Source organism: Gracilinanus agilis, chromosome 1, assembly GCF_016433145.1.
Source record: "Gracilinanus agilis isolate LMUSP501 chromosome 1, AgileGrace, whole genome shotgun sequence".
Taxonomy (NCBI): Eukaryota; Metazoa; Chordata; class Mammalia; order Didelphimorphia; family Didelphidae; genus Gracilinanus; species Gracilinanus agilis.
In genome coordinates, this window is record NC_058130.1 from 606363817 (window position 1) to 606391216 (window position 27400).

The window sequence follows — 27400 nt, forward strand, 5'->3', positions numbered from 1 at the left end:
AATATCTCTCTCCTTTCTCTTGACTCATACAGCACCTATCCTAACTGAGGCCCTCATCACCTCTTGGCTGGACTAATGCAATACAAAGCTTTCTTAACTGGACTCCCTGATTCAAGCCATCTTTCTCTCCAATCCATCTGCCACTCATCCATGAGAATAATTATCCTAACTCAAGTCTAGCAATTCCTCCTCCCCTACTCACTAACCTTCCTTTTACTTCTAGGATTGATGATAAAACTCCTGTGTGACCATGTCACAAAGCTTCATCTGACCTTTCCATCTCTTACCACCTTTTCATGCATTATTTTCCTACATGCCCACTATAGTCCATTCATACTGTCCTACCTACTCTTGCTTACACAAGTCACTATCTCCAGGCTTCCCATCTCAGCAGGGCCTGTTTTCCATGCCTGGAATTCCTCTTTACCTCCACTTTTTGGAATCTCTGGTTTCCTTCAAAAGAGTTTAATTTTCCTCTTTCTTTGTGGGGCCTTTCCTGGACCCTGTAGCTACTGATATCTTCCCTCCAAAGGTACTTTATATCTGCTTATAAATAATATGCTTATATAGAAAAATTTACAAGTTTTCTACTCTCTTAAAGTAAGCTTCTTCAGGGCAAAGGAAGAATTTTGTTTTTGTCTTTGTAGGCCCAGAACCTAGCAAATTGTCTGGTGCTTTGTGAGTGCTTAATAAATTCCTTATAGATTGAATAATCTACATTCAAATGAACCTTATTCTGCCCCAGGTCCATTTAAGCCTGGGTGCCCTCCTTTATCTGATTTCACTGTACCATTTAGAATACCTATTCCTGTAAGAAACAAACAAACAAACAAAAAACTCTTACATCTTCTAATTCTTTCCCAAAATGTCTTCTACCTCCTCATTTTATCAGGAACATGGCCATTTCTTGAGGATAAAAAAAAACCTTAAAGCTCTCTCCATTAGAGAGCAATTCTTTCTATCTCCTGTCCTCCTTCCCACCCCCAAGACATATACACATTCATAAGCATAGGAGAGGAACTTTACAGGAAAAACAAAATCACAGAATCTCAGAGTCACGTGATGCCTTAGAGGTCATCTATTCTAAATTGTACTTGAACAATTTTCTTGTTACGACCCTCAAGAAATAATCCATGAGTCCCTCCAGAAAGATGTTGGGCTAACCAGAATCTACTAACCTCCTGAAATTTCCATCTTTGCATAGTATTCATTCTTGGGAAGTTGTCACTGTTTTTTCCTTATTATCAAGTCTAAATTTTCCTCTCAGAATCTTCTATCCAAAGTTCCTACAATTCTAGGATATAAAATCATCTTGGCTTAGGGGAATAAATCTGATACTTCTAATAATACTTCTACTTCAAGATAAAAATTCCTACTTCCTGTAGCCAATCATCCTATCAGATGATTTCTAGTCCCCTCCCCATCCTTGCATGTTATCCTCTGAACATGCACCAGCTTCTCAGTGCCTTTTGGAAAATATAGAAGCAAGCACTGGGCACAACCATACAGATCAAGTCCAATCAGAAGAGAATGAAGTGGTACCATCACCTCCTTAACTCTTGATACTGATTCTGATTCTCTTAGTGCATCCTAAGATTGACTTAGATTGTTTTAACTGTCATGTAATACTGATGACTCATATTGACCTTGAAGTACATGAAAACCTCGTGTCATTGTCCTGCAAATTTTCTAGCTATGTAGACCTTCTATGTAGCCCTCACTTTGTGTTTGCATATTTGAATGTTTTTAAATCTCTACCAAATTTCTTCTTGTTTGATTCATCTAATTTGTATATCCTTTCATTATCTCATTAGATCTTGATATTCCCATTCAATCCCAATTTTGTGTCATCTACAAGTTTGATAAGCCTGACATAGAGAAATTGATAAAGATGTTGATACCTCAGAGGTTGCCACATTCATGGGACACACTAATAAAGACCTCTCTGTAAGCTTTCAGCAACCCATTAATGGTTACCCTTTGGATATGCAATTTCCACCAGTTCTGAATTTGTATAATTGTATAGCTATATAATTCATATATCTCCATCTTTTGCAAAAGAGACTTTGTCAAATACTTTGCTGATGTCTAAATATACTCTTTAAGCATTCCTTATTAAGCTAGTCAAATATACTCTCATATATGTTCTTCATTGGAACTAGGATCACATCAGTTCCCTCCATTGGTGTGAACTTACTTATGCCTACTCATTCCATGTCATTTTTTCCATGCACTCTCATGGTATTTCCATATAACACAATGGAGGGATTTTGCTACAGTTTTTGAGTTGCTTTTGCATTTTTGTAGTTAGAAGTAAAACATTTAGCTTGACTATATATGACCTCTAGAACAAGTCACTTATTCTACTTCTTTTTCTGGTCATGAATTATGATAATAATTTTGTAGTCATTTGCCCATGGGCTTAATGTCTCTGAGCCTCAGTTTTCTAAACTATAAAATGGGGATAAAAAAGCACTTATTTCATAGGGTTGTGAAATTCTAACAAGATAATGTGCAAAGATCAAGTACTTTGCTAATCTGAAAGCCCTGCATAAATGGAAGCTCCACTTATTTCTCTTGCCACTTCTCAGGCTCAGGGAAATACTAGATATATACTATAATTGACTTGAGTCCACCATAAATGAATGAATAACACATTTACTAGGTGCCAGGGACTATACTAAGAACTAGAAATACAAATATAAATAATCGAGCTGATCCTTGTTTTCAAAGATCTTTTATTGCAAGAAGATAACTCAACAAAGGGGAGCTAGATATAAGTAAAGATAGAGGTGTGTGCATGCAGAAACATGGAAAATGACTTAGAAATGAGAGAGGCCTGGTTCTGCAAAGATAAGGCAAAGGTTCTCCTATCAGAATGCAGACACAGGGTGAATCCAGAAAAAAGGGCATGAGAAGCATGGCTGCAATGGACGCACCATGTATCTCTGCATTGACCATTGGGTCATTTACAACTTTGAATCTCTGGAGATTGTGATGTTCCAGTATCCATATTCATGTACCACTGCCGGTAGAATTTCTGGGTCAAAAGAATATTTTCTTGCATTGAGTAGTAGTTTGGAATCATTAAAAGTGTTGTGCAATTTCCCAAATGCAAACTAGTGTGCTTCCTTCTTCCAATTCAATTCAGGGCTCAACTCACTGATACTGAGTTACAATGCTTGATCCAAATATATATCAAGGAACTAACTCAATGAACTGGCCATCCAACTAAAGTAGTATAAGCATTATTCTTCCATTGGGCTTTTTTCCTACATCAATTCTTGGACTAATCTTTTTGAGTAATCAGAGATTTCACAAAGGAGTCTTTGTAATAATCTAGAACTTGTTGCCAAAAAAAACTCATTAAGATCTACAAGGTCAAGATTCTCTTTTTATATATTGTCTTTTATAAACTACTGGTACTTTCTCCTGATATTCTTCTACTTACGTGGTACCTATTACCTACAAATATAAAATGCGGTTTTTAAAATGGGCAATTTTCTCCCTCATTCTTCACTTTCAATTCAAAGATCTATTTTTTTGGTTCATAAAACACCAGGAAAATTCAAATTGACTAGTCCTCATTAGATGAAGTCTCCCTTCTTTCAGGATCTCATCATTCTTATATTTTAAACTATAGTCCAAAAATCCAAATCCATTCTCAAATCTCTTCTTAACCAGCTATTTACTTCTCAAATTTGCCTTTCTCTTCTAAAACATTTCCTTTCAACCAGCAGTAGTGATGAAAACATCACCTGCATCCTTAATATCTGTAGTTTCTTGCCAAGAATTTCATAATCCCTAGCAACAACTTCTAGATTCCTTTTTGGCAATATCACTTGTCCCCTACCTGAGTCACTAGTAGTGAGGAGTGGCCATCAAATTTGACAGTGTTGGAAAATTCTCTGATTCATCTTGTAAACATCCTGGAAACTTGTCATTTCTGTCTCTAAAATATTTGTGCTACATGTCCTCTTCTCTCCAGTCACACAATTACCAGTCTCACTTATGCCCTTATCTTCTCTCAGCTGGACCATTGCAATAGACTTCAGTCTACATGGCTCAGATTTTTGCCTCTCTAATCTAGCCTACTGCCTTCCTTATTGTTGAGGTCAGGAAAGTAAAGAGAGGCTAAGGTCCTCCTCAATAAGGAGGACCATTTCCCCTCTAGATGGTATAATAGTTACAGTACAGGTCTGAAGTCAGGAAGACTCATCTAATTCAGACATTTGGTAAAACATGTGACTGTGGGCAAATTACTTAATTTGTAAAATGAGATAGAGAAGGAAATAGCAAACCACTCCAGTATCTTTACCAAGAAAAATCCTAAATAGGGTCATGAAGAGTCAAATATGACTGAAAAATGGCTGAAACAAAACATTTATGTAGTACTTTAACTTTTGCAAAGTGACTTATATTCTTTCAATTTTCTCTTTTAGTAGACACCAAACTATCCTTTATTTAGACAGCAGTGCTAATTTCATTAACAAAAACACAAGCAAAGCTCTCTGCAAGTTACTACAAAATTTTCCTTTCTTTCCATAAATCCCTTAATCTTCTATTTTTATTGTTAAGTCTTCCAGCCTAAATCTTTCCTAATTCTTGAGGCCCACGGAAGAAACATGACACCCAAATTCACAAAGTGAGTAGTAGAGTCATACCTAAAATTCATGCCCTTTGACTCCAAATTCAATTATTTCTTGATGGAGTTATACCATCTTGCCTTTTACTATGCCCACCTCCTATTCTTTCTGTCCTCAGAAAGCTCCTATCTCTCATATGTTTTCTTTCTTTCTCTCATGCATCTATCATTCTTCACTGACTCTTTCCCATTGGCCTACAAATATATTCATTCATCTCAAGTTCTAAAAAAATCCTTCCCTTGAATTTTCTCTAGCACCTTGTAACTGTCTTATCTATCAACTCACCTTCATAGCAAAAATATTATTAAAGACTAGCCTATAACCAATGCAATCTGTTCTCTCTATAAACATCTCGTTCATTCTGTCTTCTTTTCCTACAATCCCTCCAAAATTATTCATTCAAAGGTGATTAATGAGCTTCTAATTGCCAAACCCAATGACTTTTCCCCAGTTTTCATGCTCCTTGACCTTTCTGTAGTGTTTGGCATTGATGATCACCTTCTATTTTACACTCTGCCCTCTCTTTGGTTCCAAGACACTGAATTCCTCCTGACTCTCTTTCTGCTTGTCTCCTTCATTGGCTCCTTGCCTTTGTCCTCACCTTTTTTAGGGTTTTGGTTCCCCAAGGTCTTATCTTCAGCATCTATCCCTTAGCAATCTCATTTCTAGGTTACCCTTTGTCCCTCAAGGCTTCTTCCTTTGGGAATGGGAACTGGAGGCAAGCTCAGCTCTGTCTGCAATTCAGATAAGCTATGGTAGACAGGATCTGATCTTACACCTTTCATCATTGCTTGCTGGATGTATCTGACTCTATGTGTGTGTGTGTGTGTTTTGGGGGGATATTAACAAGCACTCAAAAAACCCCAAAACTAAGGCATTTGCAACCCACACTCACAAGTTTCTTTATTCAACCCATAAGCATTGTTCTCACACTGAAACATACAGATCACTACAATTCTCTAAGACCATAAGTTGCATGTACCACACTTTAATACTCTTAAAACTGACCATCTTCAACCCTCCCATCCATTACCCATTCACCACCAAATGTTCTTCTCACTAGATTTTAAGTTTCTTGAGGGTGGAGAGGGTTTCACTTTTATCTTCCTATTCTCAACAACCAGCATTGTGTCTTGAATGCCATAAGTGCTTAATAAATGTTCATTGAAATGAATTGACTGCCTGAAAACCTAAAATATCCTTTGTCACACCTTCCTCTCATTCTCCTGGTGAGACTGCAGTCACCAAATTTTAAGATCAGAAGGGACTTCATTGAACATTTGATCTAACTTACAGTCAAGCAAAGTGAGAAAAGCCTGATTCAGGGAGAAAAGTGACCAATTTGGAGTCGCAGGATCTGGATTCAAATCCCAGCTCTTTCACTTTGTAGCTTTATTAAATTAGACAAGTCACTTGACCTCTCTAGGCCTTAGTTCCTCCATCTGTAAAATGGGGAGCTTTTACTATGATTATTCAGGTTCCTTGCAGCCCTAAATTCATGATCCTTAAGAATCTGCCCAATATACATGAGAAGACTGGTCATCTAACTTTTTCCTAAAGATCTCTAATGAAAGGGAACTCACTACTTTTCAAGGCAGGCCATTCACTTCCCAGTCTTCCACCCTATCCCTAGAAGCAAAAACTATGGAGGAAATCTTTATTTGTTGTTGTTGTTTTAACCTTTATCTTCTATCTTAGAATCAATATTGTGCATTGGTTACAAGAGAGAAAAGTGGTAAGGGCTAGGCAATGGGGGTTAAGTGACTTACCCATGGTCACACAGCTAAGAAGTACCTGAGGTCAGATTTGAACCCAGGACCTTCTGTCTTTGGGACTGACTCTTAATCTACTGAGCCACCCAGCTACCCCCAACATCTCCTTTAAAAATCTGGATGCTAAAACATTTGGCGCATATATGCTTATGGTATTGCTTCATTATCTACAGTACATTTTACCAAGATATAATTTCCCTCCTTGTCTCTTTCAATTCAATCTATTTTTGCTTTCACTTTGTCTAAGATCATTATTGCTACTCTTACTATTTTTACATCAACTGATTCTGCTCCTTTCCCTTATCTTTATTCTGTATGTGTCTTCCTGCTTCAAATGTGTTTCTTATAGACAGGATATCAAAGGATTCTGGCTTTTGATCCAATCTGCTATCTGCTCCTATTTTATGCATGAGTTCATCCCATTCACATTTACATTTAGGATAACTAGATGTGTTTCTCTATTCATCTTATTTTCTCCTTGTTTATTCTCTTTTCTTCATTTTTTTTACCCTATCCCTCCCAGATGTTTACTTCTGAACACTGACTCTCTCAATCCATCTTCTCTTCTATCATTTCCCTCCTCCATTTCTTATCTCCATCCCTCTTTACTTCTTTATAAGATAAATATCTATATTCAATTAAATGTATATTCTTTGAGTCAAATCTGATAAAAGTAAGATTCAAGCATCGCCCTACCTCCATCTTCCCCTCCATGATAATAGCCTTTTGGTGACTTGTTTTTGAAAATAATTCATCTCACTCTATTTTCCCCCTTTCTTCTCCTCCCAGTACAATTCTCTTTCTTATCTCTTAATTTTTTTTGGATATCATCCCATCATAGTCAATTCACACCCACATCCTCATATATTCTGTTTCAGTGTCTTAATGTTGATTTTTTTATAAGTATTATCTTCTGAGTAAGAATATAAAGTTTAACCTTATTAAATTCCATATGGTTTCTCTTTCCTGTTTATCTTTTTATGCTACTCTTGAGTCTTCTGTTTGAATATGGAATTTTCTATGCAGTGCTGATCTTTTAATTTGGAATGTTTGAAAGATCTAAATTTCATTAATATCCATTTCTCACTGTAGGATTGAACACAGTTTCATTTGGGAAATAATTATTGGTTATAATCCTATTTCCTTTGCCCTCTGAAATACCATATTTCAACTCCTCAGATCCTTCAACATAGCAGTTGCTAAATATTATGTAATCATGATTGAAACTCCATGATATTCAAATCATTTCTTTCTGGATACTTACAATATTTTCTCCTTATCCTGGGAGCTCTAGAATTTGTTCATAATATTTCTGAATCTTTCATTTTGGGATTTATTTCTGGAGGTGACTGGTGGATTCTTTCAATTTCTAATTTGCCACCTGATTCTTAGATATCAGGGCAGTTTTCCTTGATTTCTTAAAATATCATATCTATATTCCTTTTTGGATTATGGCTTTCTATTATTCCAATGATCCTTAAATTATTTCTCTTTGATCTATTTTCTAGTCTGTTGTATTTCTAATCAGAAATTTGACATTATCTTCTATTTTTTCCTTTTATAAATTTGTTTGTTTGTTTCTTGATGTCTCATGGAATCATTAGCTTCCATTTGCTCACTTCTAATTTTTAAGAAATTATTTTCTTCAGTGAGCTTTTGTACTTTGTTTTCCATTTGGTCACTTGTCCTTTTTAATGGATTGTTTACTTTATTGAATTTTTATGTATCTTTTCCCATTTTTTGTGTTTCCTTTACCAAACCATTGACTCTTGTTTCATGATTTTCTTGAAATTTTCATTTCTTTTTCTGATTTTTCTTCTAACTCTCTTATTTGTTTTTTAAGTTTTTCATTAAAAAAATCTTTTAGGAGTTCTTTTTGCTTGACACCAATTCACATTTTTCTTTGTTGTTTCACAGGTAGTCATTTTAATATTGTTCTTTTCTAGGTTTGTGCCTTGATTCTCCCTGTCAACATAGTAACGTTCTATGATTAGCTCTTTTTTGGTTTTTGCTCATTTTTCCAGTTCATGATGTAACTTTTCATTGTGTTTTAAAGTTGAACTATGCTTCTGGCTTGGAGAATGCACTATCTTGAGCTTCTTATTGTAGTGCTCAGGACTTTGTTATTGGCTTACATGTGCCTTGAGGCTTAGATGCAGGGTTACACTGGAGTCGAGGGAGAGCTCACTTCTGGCTCACAGGGAAGCTGACTTCTGACTTCTGGCTCATCCTGGGTCTCAAGGCCTAGTTGCTTACTTAGAGAGGGGGAGATTTTCTACTGGATAATGCATCGGGGGCCTCAGTTATTGGCCTTCATAATGGGGGACCTTGCTGCTTGCTTGCACAGTGGGAGATCCCTTTGCATCATTGCCCTGGGGGTGGGATCCCACTTGAGTTTTAGATCCAGTTAGAGCCTCCCTGCTGATATTTACTGGTCGCAGGGCCTCAGTGATAGCTTGTGCCCGGTTGAAGCCCTGTTGCTATGAGTGGCAGGGCCTCCAGAGAAGCTTAGGTATTCCTCATGTCTGTATAATTATGGATTTTTTTTTGAAAAAAAAATTACAGTCAGAAACAGCTTGCCACTAGCTAGCTATGTGATAAATTAGTGCAGGGGTCAGCAATGTATGGCTCTCAAGCCATATCTGGCTCTTTTGAAGGCCAGGTATGGCTCTTTCTGCAGGAGCCATAAAGTCAATTTTTTTCAGGCACTGTTACAGGAACGCGCACTGTTACAGGAGCGCACTATGAGCATTGTACAGCTCTCACGAAATTACATTTTTAAAAATGTAGCTTTTATGGCTCTCACAGCCAAAAAGGTTGCCGACCCCTGGATTAGTGTATGGGGATAGGGAGGCACAAATTTGAGAGCACTCATGGAAAAAGAATCAATGGAATTTGCAAAACAATTATACATAAAAGATTGGAGAAAGATGCTTTACAATTACGGGCCTTCTCAGCAAAGCAGGAGGAGGCAGGGGTGGGCAATCTCTAAGGTCTATTTTCAGCTTTGACAATCTTGGAGTACATAAGTGGGGAGAAGCAGTCAGAGTTAGAGGGACATACTGGCCATTAAAGAGAGTTCTAGAGTTGGAGAAATTTGTGACAGTCAGGAGTTATCCAGAGAGAGTAGCAGGAATCTTAGTGGATGCCTCAAGTACATGGGGAAGGCAATCAAAGACAATAACAATTATGCCACCAATAAATATTTATTGAGCATGTAACAATTATACTTTACTTTTTAATAATGCTTCCATCATTTAATTAATTTATTTTTTATTTTTTGTCCTTCACTTATGTCCATTACTTCCTTTGGTCCTCACAACAGCCCTGTGTGGTAGGTCCTGCAGGCTTATAGCCTCACTATTTTACATATAAAAAGAGGAAACTGAGAAGTTTCTGAGATAAGAGAACCTAATTAACTTTCCCAAAGTGATATAAGCAGCTATTAAATGGTAGAAACAAGAATGACTCCAAATAAACGTCTCTTTTCATCATGCCACACTTTCCTCCTTTATTTGGCTTTATTGTATGTCCCAAAACAATGAGAACTATCATTTATTTGGACATTAGTTACCTCAATGGGCAGAATATAAGGACATAAAGAGGCCAAAAGCAGTGATTAATACCCATAATCCCTGCTTTGGCAAGACCGAGGTTGACAGATCACATCAACTCAGGACTTCTGAGCCACAGTGAGCTAAGCCATTTGGGTGTCTGCATTTGGCCCCTCACTAATATAGTAAGAATCTGGGAGCAGATGCTTACTAGTTGTGTGATACTAAGCAAGTGACTTAACCCTGTCGGCCTCAGTTTCCTCATCTATAAAATGAGCTAGAAAAGGAAGTGGCAAACCATAGTATCTAGTATCTAGTATGAGAAAATTCCAAATGGAGTCATAAAAGATTGGCCATAACTGAAATGACTAAAAGACAACAATACTAAGTCCTTTACCATTTGGTGGACTGCCAAAGGAGAGGATAACTAATCCAAATAAGAAAAGAGAGTAGGTCATTGTTCCTGTGTTAATCAGTAGTAGGGTCAGGTTTATGAGTAATTATTACATTTCCATCTTTGGAAATTTAGGGAACTCCAATCTTTTCTCTCCCCTGCTACAAAAAGCAATTACCTCCAAAAATTTTAATATAACAGTTAAGTCAAACACTGTGCTCAATTCCCAATTAATATAGGCTGGGTAGGAAAAGGATCTAGTAGGAAAGAGAATACAGAAGATTATATTAAGGAAGATTGTAATAAGAAAGGATAGTATTTGGCCATAGTGACTAGCTGTAAGTCAGGAGAGAAAATGGTTTGGTTTTGGTTTACTTAAAGCTTTTGTAGATTTTTGCTGCCAATAGAATGAATTTTCTCCAGATGAGGACATTTCATTTCAGTCCCATTCATTTTATTTTTCCTTCTTAGTACTTTTCCACAACAATTTGACCTTTGTCCATTGACTAATATGGTAGTTCCAATTACTAGATACCTCTTAGCTCTATGATGTCATAACACTCTTGGGTCCCATCAGGCATTTCATTTTGAGGGTCAAGACATCCAAAGGCTGGGTCTAGCAGAACAAGGAGGGGCATGGAGAAAAAGAGAGATATAAAGGAGGGATAAGTATATGGAGACATTTTAGGACAATTACTTTTGGGTTGGCTTATAAGTGTGCCAGCTTGGTTGGACAAATAGGGAAAGAAAATAGCCAACATGAGGTAAGGGATATGGGCCAGGGCCAGACAGAGCGTGAGAACCAAACGTGAGTCAGATTTCTGTATTGGTCCTAAGTAGGCAAGTATTTTACTGCTGAAACCATATTATGATCATCTAAAAATAGCCATTGAGGCCAACCTCCATGGGGACTACCTCATGCATGCTGCCAGTTTTTGTTATTTTTCTGATTGCAAAATCCATGCATTCATCTATATATGGGAACAGAAGAGAAAGGCAGATTCTTTGGAAGACATTAGTCACCTAGAGTATAGAGAATGAATTTACACTCAACAAGATTTCAGATACCGTGCCTCTTCTTCCCTTGATTCAACTTTCCTTCCCCCATCATCTTAAGCTTTGGCCCAAATTACCTCCTTGTCATCCTTCAGAGGTGGTTGTGAGAAAATGCAAATTGGGACCGCACTTTCCATTGGCATTGTGGTGCAATAATTTAAGATTCAAGTATAAGGGGGTAGGCATATGAGAAAAAAAAATTCCCACAGCTTTCTAGAGGCTAGAGAGACAGTTAACACACAACTTTTATTATCAGTAGTCTCATAGACTTTTGGAACCAATCCATTTCTCATGAAAGTTCTCTTTTTCTGAAAGGTAATGGTCGCCAGAAGACCTGGGCTTTAAATCTGTCTTCACTCCTGACAAGTCACTTAGTCTCTGCCTGCCTCAGTTTCCTTATCTGTAGAATGGAGATAATAATAGCAATTTCTTCCCAGGGTTTTGTGAGGATAAAATGAGATATTGTGAAGCATGTTGAAAACCTTAAAGTTAACAAGTATCTGACCTCACATACATGGTAAGCGACAAGACAGAAATTTTTTCAGAAGCTATGCCTCTCCTTCCTCTGATTCAACTTCTCCTCAGCCATCATCCCAAGTCTTAGCCCAAAACACCTCCCTAGGAGGGAGGTCAAATACATTCTTGGGAATTGTCCTGAAAAAAGGCAAATTGAGAATGCATTTCCCATTTGCATTGGGGAATTAATTTAAGGTCTAAGTATAAGGTGAGTAGGAATCTGAAAAAAATTCCTATAGCTTTCCAGAGGCTAGAGAGATAGTAAACACACAACCTAATTAACAGTGGTCTCATAGAGCAGAGTTCAGCACAGTCTTCTCACCGCACTGCCATGCACCCGTACACTATCTGTCTCCATGGAAAAACACATGGCTTTCCCTTGTGACAATCATTTCACAGTTCCTGTCAGGATGAGAGGTTAGTGTACCTGAAAGTATATTACTGTTATGGTTAAAATAGTAACTGAACTGAATTTCCTTGAGCTCACTCTTCTAATCTGACTAAAAGGGGCCTTGAAAATATTCTTCTGGAATAGATACTTAGAACTTATCCACTGACAAGTATTTTATCTAATGGTGGCATTAAAGGACAGAAATCAATTTAGGCAGAAGGCTTGGGAATTTTTCAATTATACCTTGCTCATCTTCATCATCCATCAAAAGAATGGAAATGTGAGAAAAGAGCAATACGCTCAGACCAGAGTTCAAATTTGAACTCAGTTACAAACACATATTTGACCTCAAGGAAAAAACTTAACCTCTTTTGGCCTTGGTTTTTTAATCTATCAAATTCCCTCATCTGTTGGTCTAAGTAATCACAGAAGGTTCTTCCATCTCTAAATCTCTAATCCTAAAATATGATAATTCTCTGAAATCTCAAGTTTCCCTTAAGGAGAAATCCTTCTCAGGTTTTGAACACTACTAATCAGGCCAGTTATGCCTTCTTTTACAAAGAAATTTCTGAAGCTTGTCAAGTTGTTAGTCATGTCATAAACCAAATTCTCTCTCACACCTTTAATCAATGGACTATACCCACTGATATTTCATAGACTCACAGAATTATAGATACTAAGAGTTTGGAGGAATCCTGCCACCATCTAAGCCAATCCAGAATCCTTACTATAAAATGCCAAGTGTTCATCTAGCTTCTGCTTGAAGTACCCAAGGAGTGATAATCATTGACTTCTCATTCCACTTTTGGATCCAATGACAGCTCATTCCACTTTTGTAAGACTCTCATTGTTAAGGAGTTTTTCCTTACGCCAAGTCTAAATTGGCCTCTTTGTAGTTTCTACCCATTTCTCCTTGTTCTGCCTTCTAGGTCCAATCAGAATAACCCTTATCTCTCATCCACATGTTTTGCCAAAGAATATATTAATTGTGTCTAGTTTTTTTAGGCTATGTCCCTCCTTGTCTCCTAGTAGTGGTCTAATTATTTTGACTCTTAAGGGACCAAAGATCCATCCTGCCAACTGGTCAGATCTTTGATGTAGGATTTAAGGAAAGGCATACATAAGAATTTCATAGGCTGAAATGATTTGGGTGAGTTGGAGCTGCTCTGATAGAGGAAGTGCTCACTGGATTTCTAATTATATAGGTTAAGACTGGAACAATGCAAGCTCTTTGGGGGCAGGCACTATTTCATTTTTGTCTTTGAATTTCTAGCATTTAGCATAGTTTCTTGCTAAAAGAAATTTGTTGGATTAAATTGGATTTATCAAAATAATTGATAAAAAGTGTTGAAAAGACTAGGGTCAAGAATAAACCAGGGAAGACATCCCTGCCATTGATAGTAATTCCATTAATCACCATTCTTTGAATCTGGTCAATTAACCAATACGACAGTAAATTAATAATATACTATAACAAAATAAATTATATAATATACATACATCTGTATATATAGTTTATTCTCTGAGTCTATCAATTGAAAGTGGAATCTTTTGTCACGTGTCCTTTAGAATTGTGATGGATCGTTATATTGATTAGAAATAATAAGGTCTTTCACAGTTGACTATTTTACAATATTTGTCATTCTTGGATAGATTGTTCTCCTGGTTCTGCTCCTTTCACTTTGCATCAGTGCATATAGGTCTTCCCAGATTTTTCTGAAACCATCTTTTTCATCATTTCTTACAGTGCAATAATATCTCATCATATTCATATACCATAATTTATTCAATTATTCTTCATTTGATGGACATCTCCTTAGTTTCTAATTCTTTGTAACAAGAGATTGTGTAGATCATGGTGGGCTCCTTGTCCAAATCTTTAACTATGTCTTTCATTTCTTTTTCCTATAGCTTCCTCCAGGACTCCCTTAGGGGGATTTTTCCTAAAAATTATTTTCTGTCCCCAGCAAAATCAGTTCAATTTAGCAAAATTTACAAAGTTCCTACTATGTGTAATGAGTGTACTGGGCTTTGCATTGGCATTTATAAAGACAAGAATGAAAAGTAAAATTCATTTGTCCTTTGTTCTCTTAGAATCCTATTGCTACCATTGGCTACCAATCACTGCTCTAGAGAGTGCTGCTCATCTTATCTGATTACTCTAGAGAAAAAGCATATGAGTAGGGGGGTGGAGTCATACATCAAATTTTTAATTCCATTTCATAATCTTTTCCTAAGAAATACTTATTCTTAACTTGTCAATCATTTTTCCCCCTGGCAAATGTTTTCTTAGAAGCAAAGTACATTTTATTCACTATTTGATTTCCTTCTTTCTTTTTTTTTTTTTAAACATTTATTCAGTCATGTTATCAAAGATGTGATACAAACTGACAGGAACAATTTTCCTTTCATGCCTCTATGCTGACTGCCCCTTATTAAATTACTGTAATCTTGCCTAATACTATATTTGCATTTTCATTACTTTTCCCACTGTCAGGTTAACAGACCTGTAGTTTTCTTTGCACTTTTCCTATGAAACATCAGAATTCATTAGTCTCCCTCAGGAACTTTTCATTACAAACCTTATGAAAATGAAATAAATAAATATATTTGTAAAGAAATAGAAACTTTCCAGGTCTCTAGCTGAAAACCTTTATTTGCATATGGTTTTGTATAAATTTGCACTAACCCCAGAAGACCATAACATCAAATAAATAAAAGAAATTAATCAGAGCATTCAAACTCTTCTTTGACCACAGCTTTCTATCCCCTCTACCCTCAGTTTCCTTATTGCCATAAATGCTTTTAGGGAAAGCATAGTCTTCTTGTAGAGTCCTGATACAAGAAACTGGTCTCCATATATACATTTGAGTCTCTTTGAGTAGCATACTAGAAGTTCACTGTTTAGATTTTATGATGTTATAGCATCAGTTATGATTATTATTATTACCAGAAGACGAAAAAGTTTATTTTAAGAAATCATGTTAGTGTGGCAGATAGGATAACGGAGAGAGTGCTGGCCATGTAGTGAGGAAGACTTTGGTTCAAGTGCTACCTTTCCCTTAAGCAACTCTCTAAGACAATAAATTTCAGATGAGTTTAATCTGTATTGATGAAGGGAATTTCCACACTAGATAAAATATTTGATATGAACATAAAAATTAAATTAGAGCCAATTTTCATCTATTTTATATACTTGGGCTTCAGTTTGCCCCCATTGGTCCTTTCCCCTCCTTTCTTTTCCAACACACAATGTTGGTTAGTACCTATCCTCAAAGGAATCAGAGCCATGCTTTGTGGCTCTGCCATGCCCATTAAGAGATATTTGTTGTTCAGTTGTTTCAGTCATGTCTGACTCTTTTTGAACCCATTTTTTGGTTTTCTTGGCAAAGATACCAGAATGGTTTGCCATTTCCTTCACCGGCCATTTTACAAAAAAAAAAAAAAAGAAAAGAAACTGAGGCAAACAGGAGTAAATGACTTGCCCAGGGTCATACAGGTAGTAAATATCTGAGTTTAGATTTGAATTCATGAAAATGAGTTTTTCTGATTCCAAGCCCAGTGCTCTAGCCACCTAGTTGCCCTTAGAGATGTGCCCAGGACAAAACTCACAAATTGTAGTACACTTAGCCTTCCACACTGGGCACATTACATTGGAGTTATAGCTCCCAAATTTTGGGATCTATAAGCCTTTTACTTTCCAAGTGAAGAAACTGAGGGCCAGAAAATTCATGACACCTAAAGCCACACGGCTAATTATAAGCAAATATAGGACTATAACCCAGAAGCTCTTGACTCCTCATTTAGGGCTGTAGGCAGTGGTTCACCTTTTTTTCTCTCCTATTCCTTAAATATGAGACAGGTAGGTGGCTCAGTGGATTGAGTGCCCTGGGCAAGTCGCTTAACCCCAATTGTCTAGCTCTTCTCTTCTGTCTTGGAAATGATCCTTAGTATCCATTCTAAGATGGAAGGTATAGGTCTAAAAAAAACTTTATATTTCATTTCATTGGGCATCACATGGCAAGTAAACCTAAGAAGTTAACTTGTTAGATTACTTACAATGCCTTGCATTGAAGACCAACAAAATTGATCATTCTATTTTGTTTTCCAGTGGAGATGACTGGATTATCAACTAATACCACAGTCAGCTTCCTCTTCACCAGTCTAGTTTCAGAGCACCATTTTTTCCTAAGTGAAACACTAAATTCATCTCATGTTGTCCTAATTGGTGTGACTTTTCTTTCTCTGCAGGGTCCTGAAGATTTACTCTGTAACCAAAGAGTGGGTGTATCCTATATTTGCTAAACTCAGTCCTGTGAGTTTAGCAGTCTTCTTTTCTGTTAGCCACGGCACTGCGATCTGCTTCTATTTCCTTGGAGAGCGCCTTAACCAGCTAATTTGGGGTATGTGATATATGTTTCACTTAAGGAACTTCAACATCAGACACTGCTTCCTTTGGTCCCTTTTTTCCCATCCCACTTATAAAACATGGAGAAATTAAAGCAATACAAATTCTTCAGTGCATCCTTGTAAGAAAATAGAAAACAGACTTGGAAAGATCATAGATTTAGAGCTGGAAGAGGCTTCAGAAAGCACTGAGTTCAATACCCTCACTTTACAAAGGAGAAACCAAAGATTAAGCCCAAGATCCCACAGTGAGGCAGGATCCAGTAATTATTATTATTATTATATAATATTATATTATTTATTATATATACTATTATACTATTGTTTCCTCTCATTCCAAATGTAGTGTTTTTTCTCCTGTACGGTCCCAGTGTTTCTTAATGTACTTGTTCAGAGATCTCAGCTCAGGACATATTACAGTTCATGACAACAGTGGAAAGGTGAAGGAACTGGGCGTGAGGTGGAGGTAGGGGTGGGGGAAGCAAATTCCCAGAGGCTACCATCTCAATTCCCTCCCCTCTGCTACAACAATCTCCCTCAACTTCAAGTATTAAATAGTCTTGTTTAGAGAAAAGCCAAGTTCTAGAAAGACAGGTTCATTCTTCCCCAGGTGAGAACATGGAGTCAGGACTTCCTTGTTCAAAGTGAGATTCTTGGGAGCAGATTCCTCCTCACACATTATGAACATGGTCTCTTCTCTGATTGCCTCTGATTGCCTAATGACTTCATTAACTGACTAAGCCACAGGGAAGCTTATTAGTGTAAGCCTCCCAACTCTCATGTCCCTTGAATTACTTCATAATCTACAGGGAATCTGTGAAGCCACAAGTCCACAGGTTCCTTACGCATATCCTACCCAATTCTGCAACTGCAGGGTTTTGCACCCCCTGGTTCTAACCATCTCCATCCCTTTTCTATGGACAAAGTTCTCTAAATTCACATATGAGTCTAATAAAAAAGACAACTCTGCCCTTAATCTCTAAAAATAGGGCACAGACACTCTTTCAAATATGTAACAGTATTTTTATTTTAAATGACTAATCATTATAAGGAAATGAGAGGATGGTTATAATAACAATCTAAAGGTAGCTATATAATAATGAAGATGTTTTCAGTGAACTTGGTTTTCTAGGCAACGGTAGGTCTTGTTATTTATTAGTTCCTCCTTCCTTTGTCAGGATGACTGTCTAATTTTGATAGGTTTCATTCTTAGAATCAACCTAACTGTTGCCTGAGCTAGATGTTTTCTGAGTTCTTGGTTTCTAGTAAATGGATTCCAGCTGGAAAAGAAGTAGGTATTTCAGTCATACTAAGAATCCATTTCTCTGTTTCTTTGCTTTAAATGTGGAAAAGTCCCTGAGACCTCCTTTTTTTGTCTTCTGCGAAGACCCTTTCTTCATTTTTAGCCTCTTGACTCTTAAGAGAAAAGACATTTTTTCTTCTGTTTTCCCCAAGTTTTCTTTCCTTGGGTTTCAGTTCACAAGGAATTTATTGTCGTTTTCCTCATCCACTTTGGAGATATGGGGGTTCTGGCCTGTTAGAAGATCCTTCTCTCTGTTCTGGGTGATTTGAAATTATTTACTATGTCTGGTATTGCCTTTTGTTTTCAAATTGGTTTCTCTTTTTAAATTATATCCTAGATTGGCATTTAAACTCCTCTTCCATAAGGTCTTTTTGCTTTGTTTTGTTTTGTTTTTTGATGATGTTATAGAGCGTTTGTTTAATTTTAAATTAATCGTTTTCAATTAACATAAATTAGTTTTCTTTCCCAATCTTCATTTCTACACCCACTATTTGCTAAGAAATGTAAATAAAAAAATAAAAGCTTTATACCAAATGTGCATAGTCAAGACAAATAAACAAGCAAAAAAAAAATTCAAGTTAAACAATGAGTCGATCACCTCTTTTTTAGGAGGTGGCAGCATGGTTCTTGATTTGTCCTCTAGAATTGTGACTGATCTTTTCCTTTTTTGTATTTCTTCTGGAATCCATGAAGTTTTGAGCTCCACTTCATGATTCCTTCTCCTGGTCCCCTCGCCAGACTGAGTTGCTCCTTTTAAAGACAGATGTTATTTCAGAGCCTCCCTGGGTTTCACTAGTTCAGCCTTTCTTCTTGTTTTGTCTCCCTCTGAGTCTCAAGTTGTTGCTATGGTTCTTCCTTCCACTAAGGGATTGTTTTCTACATTCCAAATTCTATAGTGAGAAAAAAAATTGACACTGACTACATAACCCCAGACATATTTCTATACATCTCTTGTTAAAGTTAGGATCTAGAACCCAAGAAGTATTTGCTAAGATTTAATTTCATCCCCTGGCCAAGAACCAAAACTCTGGGTTTACAGAAACAATTTTTAAAAAGTAAGTTTTTATTGGTATCTTCTGTTTTATACATCATCATGATTATCCAGCATCTTTTTCTCTCCCTCCCCCTCCTAGAGATCCATCTTAGAGAGGGGGAAAAATCAATACAATTCATCAAAACATTTGAAAAAAGACAGAAACTTGTGTAATGCATAATACCTGTGGATCTCTCACTGCCATAAAAGAGAAGGATGGGGGTGGTTTCTTATCTATTCAGTCAAGTATGGCTTGATCTCTAAAATTTTGTTATATTTTTTGTCTTTTGGTATGTTGTTCTTTCCATTTATATTGTAGTTACTGTGTATGTTGTTTCTTGATTCTGTCTACTTCAATCTGTATCAGTTAATACCTATGCTTTTCTGCATTATAACACATAATTTCTTGCAGTTTTAGAATATTTCCTTATGCATCACAATTTGTTTAACCATTTCCTAATCGAAGGGCATCTATTTTGTTTTCAATTATTAGTTGACACAAAAAAAATATTAATATAAATATTTTGGAGCACATGGAAATTTTCTTATCAGTGATTTCCTTGGAATATAATCCCAGTATTCAAGCCTTTGTTCTAAAGGTATGGATATTTTAGTCACTTTATTTGCAGAATTCCAAATTGCTTTCCAAAATAGTTGTACCATTTCACAACTACACCAATAATGAGTTGATATGCTTCTCTTCTCACAACTCTTCCAATACTGATTATTGCCATTTTTGACATTTTTACCAACTTATAGGGTATGAGGTTAAACCTCAGTGTTGTTATGATTTACATTTATTTTATCATTAGTGGTCTGGAACATTCTTTCATGTAATTGTGAATTCTTGGCAATTATTTTGAAAAGAATTTGTTCATTTACTTTGACCACTTGTTTATTGGGGAATAACTATTAGTTATATATACACATACACATACACACACATTGATGTTTGCATATTTTCCATGTTTTCCTTCTAGATACATACAGTACTCTTTCCTTGACCTTGGAGTTCTAGAATATGAAAATAATAGTCCTGGGAGTTTTTATTTGGGGATCTCTTTCAGGAGGTGATCAATAATCTTTCAATTTCTATTTTCCTCTTTCATTTGATAATATCAGAGAAGCTTTCCATTTCTTAAAATATGATGTCGAGGATTTTTTTTAAAAATCATGGCTTTCAGAAATTCCAATGATTCTTAGATTATCTCTCCTGGATCTGTGAGATCTTTCAGTTTTTCTCCTATTTTTTCATTATTTTTATTTTTTTTATTGTTTCCTGATTTTTTATAGAGTCATTAGCTTCCATCTGCCCAATTCTAATTTTTAAGGAGTTATTTTCTTTCTTGAGCTTTTGTATTTCCTTTCCTATTTGGCCAATTCTACTTTTTATGGCATTATTTTGTTCCATGGATTTTTGGTCCTTCATTTGTGCATTTATCCAATACCATACTGGAAAAGTGAACTGCCTCCATTTGAATAGTCGTAGGATCACCTGGCAAGATAAAATACTGGACCCTAAGGTCTTTTCTTCAGCTATCTGCCAAGCATTCAAACTCTACTGCAGGGAATTTAATTCCATTGGGTTGGTCATGTTGTTCAAATATTAAATGTACATTTGCTGAAAAGACTATTTTATGGAGAACACACACAAGGTAAAATTTATTCACACATATATCAGAAGAAGTGCTATAAGGGCACTCTAAAGGTCTCTCTGGTACCAATTTTGAGACACAGGAGACACTGCCACAGGACACAGTATAGTATGCCCACATAAAAGAAGGCACTATGGCCTACGGGCAAAGAAGAATTGTAGTAATTCAAAAGAAATATGAAATGTACAAATTTAGAGACATCTTCACTCCAAATGTTTAAATGGGGGTATTTATGCCTGACCTGTGATAGAACCTTCTGAGCTTGTATTAGTCTGACCAACCATAGTCAAACATACTATACTTTGATCTCAATATTTTGATGTCATTTTGGACCCCATTGAGTATGAAGGAAAATGACTGACTAGTCCTTCCTTGGTTATATCCTTCCTCCATTTGCCTTAAAATCTCCTCCTAATGCCAGTTTTTTCCCAGGAGTTAGAACTCCCCCTCTCTCAAGTTAGAATGAGTAGACTTTTAAGTCTCTTTTATACCTCAAATACTTAGCACAGTGTCTGGCACATAGCAGGCATTTAATAAATGTTTATTGGTTGATTACTAATTGATAATAGAAAATGTAAAAGATCCTCAACTCCCATGCAATCACATAGGTTAACAAAACATCAAATATAGAACAGACTTTGACTCAATAGAAATTCAATTTACAAAGGACTGGCAAAGAAGCTCACGAACAGACAAAGCTCACCTTCCTCTTTGATGGGCTGCCACATTCCCCAGGGACTTATAGGAGGCTCACAGATGTATAGTTTTCCCCTCCAGTGAACTGAATATTTTTAAATATTTTTTTATTTTGTTAAATATTTCCCAAGGACATGTAAAAAATTTTTACAATCATTTTTAGAAATTTTGAGTTCCAAATTCTCTTTCTCCCAAACTTCCCTGACACATTGAGAAGCCAAGCAATATGATATTGATTATATGTGTGAAGTCATATAAAACACATTTCCATATTAGTCATGTTTCAAAAGAAAACACACACACATACAAATGAAGAATGTAGAAAAAGCATGCTTCAATCTGTACACAGAATTCATCAGTTCTCTCACTGGAGATGGATGGTATTTTTCATCATGGGCCATTTAGAATTGTCTTGAATCATTGTCTAGATCAGAATAGCTAAGACTTTCACAGTTGATCATTATTGTAAAATTGCTATCACTATGTACTCCTGGTTCTGCTCTTTGATCTGCATCAATTCATTTAAGTCTTCCCAGGTTTTACTATAATCATTCCTCATTTCTTATAGCAGAATAGTATTCCATCACATTTGTATATGACAACTTGTTCCACTATTCCCCAATTAATGTTCATTCCTTTGATTTATAATTCTTTTTCACCACAGAAAGAGTTGATATAAATATTTTTGTACAATTAGACCTTGTCTCCTTTTTCTTTGATTTCTTTGAGATACTGACCTAGAAGTGAAATTGCTGGGTCAAAGAGTATAAACAGTTTTATAACCCTTTGGGAATAGTCCCAAGTTGTTTTCCAGAATGTTTGGAATAGTTACCAACTCCATTCACAATGTTTTAGTGTCCCAGTCTTTCCATATTCCCTCTACCATTTGTCACTTTCATTTCTGTCATGTTAGTCAATCTGAAAGGTATAAGGTGATATCTCAGAGTAGTTTTTATTTGCATTTCTCTAACCAATAGGGGGAAGTAACTTAGTAGTTCAGTAGATAGAGCTTTGGGCTTTGAATCAGAAGAATCTGAGTTTGTATCCTGCCTCTAGGACTTAAACCTTGGACAAGTCACTTAGCTTCTATTTGCATTATTAAGCTGTTGGAGGAAGAAAAGGCAAAATCCTCCAGTGTCTTTGCCATAAATAGTATGGTATGCTATGGTCTACTGGATAACAGAGAATCAGACAGGAATGAAGGACAATAACAACAATACCAATAATCATTTAAATTTTTTTCATGTGTCTATTGATAGCTTTGATCCTTCTGAAAACTATCTGTTCATATCCTTTGATGTTTTATCAACTGGATAATGGCTCTTATTTTTATAAATGTGGCTCAGATCCTAAATATCAGTGAACTGAATCTTAACCTCTGTATGTGGTCCTTTTTTATACATTTCAGTTTTGGTTATTTAGCTCACCTTTAAAAAAAACCTGGTCCAAATGTAGAAAGGCTCAGTTCAGTTGTTTCTTAGTCATTTCCAACTCTTTTGTGAGCCCATTTTGGGTTTTCTTAGCAAAACTACTTACTAGAGTGATTTGCCATTTCCTTCTCCAGTTCATTTTATAGCAAGGAAACTGAGGGAAACAGGGTTAAGCAACTAGCCTAATGTCACACAGCTAGTAACTTTGATGAAGGAAGTCCACTAAACAATAGTTTTAGAAGTATTGTTTTGAGTTACTATTTGATTTTAGAAGGGCATAAGGTGGTGTGAAATTTTTGTGTCTCCCTCCCTCCTCCAAACTTTCACTATACACCCCCCCTCCATAGTCTTTACACAAATAGAATAGCTTTAAGAACCAGAGAATGACAGAATTCAGAGTGGGAGGAGACCTTAATGGTAATATTAGTAGGGCAAGCATAAGCAATAGGCTTCTCCATTACTGTATACCCAGCATGTAGCTATCCAGCCTCTGCCTGAAGACCTCCAATGAAGAAGAACCTCCTTTGACCACTTTTAGACAAATAAAAATCTTAGGAAGTTTTTTTCCAATATCAAGACTAAATTTCCTGTTTACATTCATTGCTCCCATTTATGTGACCTTTCTGGGGTCACATAGAACAAATCTAATTCCTTTTCCTACTGAGAGTTTTTAAATACCTAAAGATAGTTATTATGTTTCCCCTTCCGCATACTAAACTTCCATAATTACCTCAAGTGTTCATCATATAGTGTCAAGGTTCTTTACTACTCTATTTGCCCTTCTCTGGATGTTTGCAAATTTATCAATATTCCTCTTAAACTCTGTTAGCCACAAATGAACACAATATTGCAGATTTGTCTGGCTCAGGCATAGTCCATAGGGATTATTAGCTTCTTTATTCCTGGAAACTATGGTTCTCTTAAGGCAACCCAAGACTGCATTAGCTTTTTAATTTTTTTTTAAGTTGCCATTGCCACAGCTCTCGAGCTGTCAGTCCATTCATCTCCTCAGATCTTTTTCAGGCAATCATCTAGCTGATCATGGCTCCTCTATCCTGCATAAGAACTTACATTTTTCTCATTTTCCCTATTGAATATCATCTTCTTAGAACCATACTAATGCATTAGGTTCTCAATATCCTTTTGCATCCTGACTTTGTCATGAACTATGTTAGCATGGTATGTTAGTTATCCCTACCAACTTTTTGCCCTCTTCAAATTTATTAAACATGCCTTCCATTTGTTTGATAAGCTACCAGAACTTGTGTTTTTTCTTTCCTTTTCTTTTTTTTGTTTTGTTTTGTGATAGTTGAGTATTCAAGGAAACCCACTGCAATAAATAGGATTCACTGCCACTTCCAACTTAAGAAAAGCTATTAGTAATTCTCTGGTACTTTTCTGAGGAACTTCAATAAATGCTATGGGTAATTTTTATAATACACAACTAAAAGCCTTCACTATGAAAAGGTCAGACCTGAGTGTATGTATCTTTGAGCTTCAGTGGTCAATTTTCCCCCACACTAGGGGAAGTATAAGAAGATTAGACTAATTTCAAATATAATGAAGAAAGCCAGCTATATGTGGTACCCCACATTACACCCACATACCACCTTGTTGTATTTGCAGAAATGCAAAAATGTTATCTTCCACCAAATCCACAAATATGTGTGAAAATATAAGGTCTATTGTGTCAAAATGAGAGTGTGGGAAGATTCAGGTTAGAAAATGTGTTTTCAAGGAGAGGAGGCCAAGACCCTGAAAAGATGTACATGAAATTAAAATGTGTTTCTAAGCAGTTTCTTATAAAATGAAACTAGAGAACATCGCAATATGAAGCAATATGACTGACTTATTACCAATCCGTCAGATGGTTTGGATGATAGAATTTCTGAGTTTACAGGGACCCAAGGGGCCATGTATGCCCAATCAGACCTGAAGTTTTCACATACATCTGGTATATGGTCTTATAGCTTTTGCCTAAGGACCTTCACAGAATGAATTATTCATTACCTCTAGTGACATGTCATTCCATTTTAACATAGTTAATTTGCTTAAAAAATTATCCTATATCAAGCCTAAATTTGTCCCTTTTTAAAGTTTCTACACATTCATGCCTTTTTGGCCTTCTTAGGCCAAGTAGGAAAAATATAATTCTTTCTTCCTCCTGAAAGCTCTTTAAATGTTTGAAGGCAGCTTTCATTACCTTCTTAAATCTTCTTTCTTCTAGGCTAAACATTCCTTATTCCATTAACTCCTTCCCATTAGGCATGGGCTCAAGGTCCTTGAGCATCCTAGCAATGAGTTACTATTATATGAAAATAGTTCTTTCAAAATTAAGAATTTAAGAATAATAATGATGCCTAGACTCAACATTCCAAATAATAAATTAAAAGGAAAAACTTCATGCCAAGAGTCTAGTTCTCTATTTTCTCAGTAGTGGCCTGTAGACTTTCAGGCTTCTGGTAAAGATTCCTAGTGGCCTTCTCCATACCTAGACATTAAAGCCCATAAAAGACCATTTGATAATTGGAGGATAAGAAAAATATAGAGAAATCTTGATTTGTTGCTATAAAAATGTTGTTGGTTTTTTTTTAATGATCTACTTTCAACAACTTAATTGCTGATAATATTATAGAATTTTAAGATTTTAAAAGCATTTCATATCTATTATCTTATTTGATTCTCTCTAAGAATCCCGTGAATTAAGTCCATTAGGTCTCAATTTCTCTATTTTATAGACAAGGAACCAGAAGCTGAGAAATCAAATAACTTGCCCAGAATCACACAGTTAATATGTGTCTGAGAAGGATACTGTGATGAACTGACCCAAGACGTCATAGAACTGCAGGGCTGCAAGATTAAGACAGAGCTCAAAGGTCATCTGGACAACAGTGCCCTCTATAGGACAAATCCCTGATCAAGTGGTAGAAAGCCTTTGGCTTTTATGGCACTGGGGAGCTTACTATCTCTCGAGGCAGCTAATTCTATTGGGGATAATTCTAGTTGATTGGAAGCTTTTTCCTTTCATCAAGCTTTAATATATTTCCCTATTTCTTCTACTTAGTTCTTATCCTCTAGGGCATAATCATCATCATCATCTTTCTTTCATATGATAGGTCTTTGGACATATTAAGACAGCTATTATATCCCCCCCTAAATCTTTTCTCGAGGACAAAATGTTTCTGTCTCTTTAATGATCCTCATATAATAAGAGCTTTAAGGACCTTCGCTAACCTGATCATCCTACTCTGGAAACCTTCTAGCTCATGAACATTCTACTTAAAATGTGGCATCCAAGTTAAGTATAATATTCCAGGTGAAGTCTTACCAGAGAAGAGCACAATGGAACTAATTCCTTCCTTGCCTTGTAAGGTACAATCGAAGATCACTGTAACTATTGTGGCTGCCATATATGTTATCCTATTGACATATTGAACTGGCAGTCCCCTAAATGCTACCTAAATGCCCCCCTGGATTGGATCTTTTTCATGCTAGTATGTATTTATGCATTCATTATTACATACTTATGAGGATAATTTGTTGAACCCAAGTGCTAGACTACTAATTCACATATGTGTGTATGTATACATGCATACAAACATGTAAATATTTCTATTGGGGCAGCCAGGTGATGCAGTGGAGGCAGCTTATTCTATTTGGGAGTAATTCTAATCAATTAGTGGAATGCTGGGTCTGGAGTCAGGAAGATAAGAATTGAAAACCAGCCTCAGATACTAGCTCTGTGTGACCCTGGAAAAATCGCCTAACTCTGTTTGCCTCAGTTCCTCATCTGTAAAATGAGCTGGAGAAGGAAATGGCAAACCATTCCAGGATCTTTGCCAAGAAAACCCTAAATGGGATCAGGAAGAGTCAAATACAACTGAAACAAATGAATGACAGCAATATTCCTATTAAGTTCTTATTGAGTTAAATTCAGTTCAACCTTCCAGTCTGTTCAAATGTTTTTGGATCCTGGATCTGTCATCCAATGTATTATCTTTCCCTTTAAGTTCTGTCTTCTACTAATTTGATAATCATGGCATTTATGTATTAGCCAAATCAGTGATTAAAATGTTACAACATAAGGTCAAATATAGATTACTGAAATGGGTCCACTAGAGACTTTCCGAGTTAATATTAAACTATTATGACAATGCCTTGGGTCATTCATCCTGTTGTCTAATCATTATCTCTCCATCTCATCCGTAATAGTTGCATGAGAAATTTTGCCAAATGCTTTTCTAAATTCTCAGTAGATAATAATAGCTACCACATTCCTTTGATCTACCAGTCTTGTAACCTTTGCCCAATCGATAAATTGTAAAAAACTAGGAAATGAGATTAGTCTGGCATGATCTATTCTTGATGAAACCATCTTGGTTATTTGTAATCACCACTTCCTTTACTAAATGTTCACTAATTTCTCTTTAATAATATGTTCAAAATTTTTGTCAAGAATCAAAGTCAAACTCACTGGTCATTGTTTACAAGTTCAACACCATTCCTTTTTGAAAAAAAATTCTCAGTTTGATAAAAGCTTCCTAGTA

At 36.1% G+C, this 27400-nt stretch overlaps 1 protein-coding gene across 1 annotated transcript in view; it reads left to right on the forward strand.

Annotated features, from left to right (window-relative positions):
* Positions 1–18277, forward strand: part of LOC123254615 (androgen dependent TFPI regulating protein) — a 106500-nt gene extending 88223 nt beyond the window's left edge. Inside the window, exons 5-6 of the mRNA XM_044683601.1 lie at positions 16581–16732; positions 18213–18277. Coding sequence (XP_044539536.1) covers positions 16581–16732; positions 18213–18277 — 217 coding nt within the window. The remainder of the gene's footprint in view (positions 1–16580; positions 16733–18212) is intronic.
* Positions 18278–27400: the final 9123 nt, after the last annotated feature.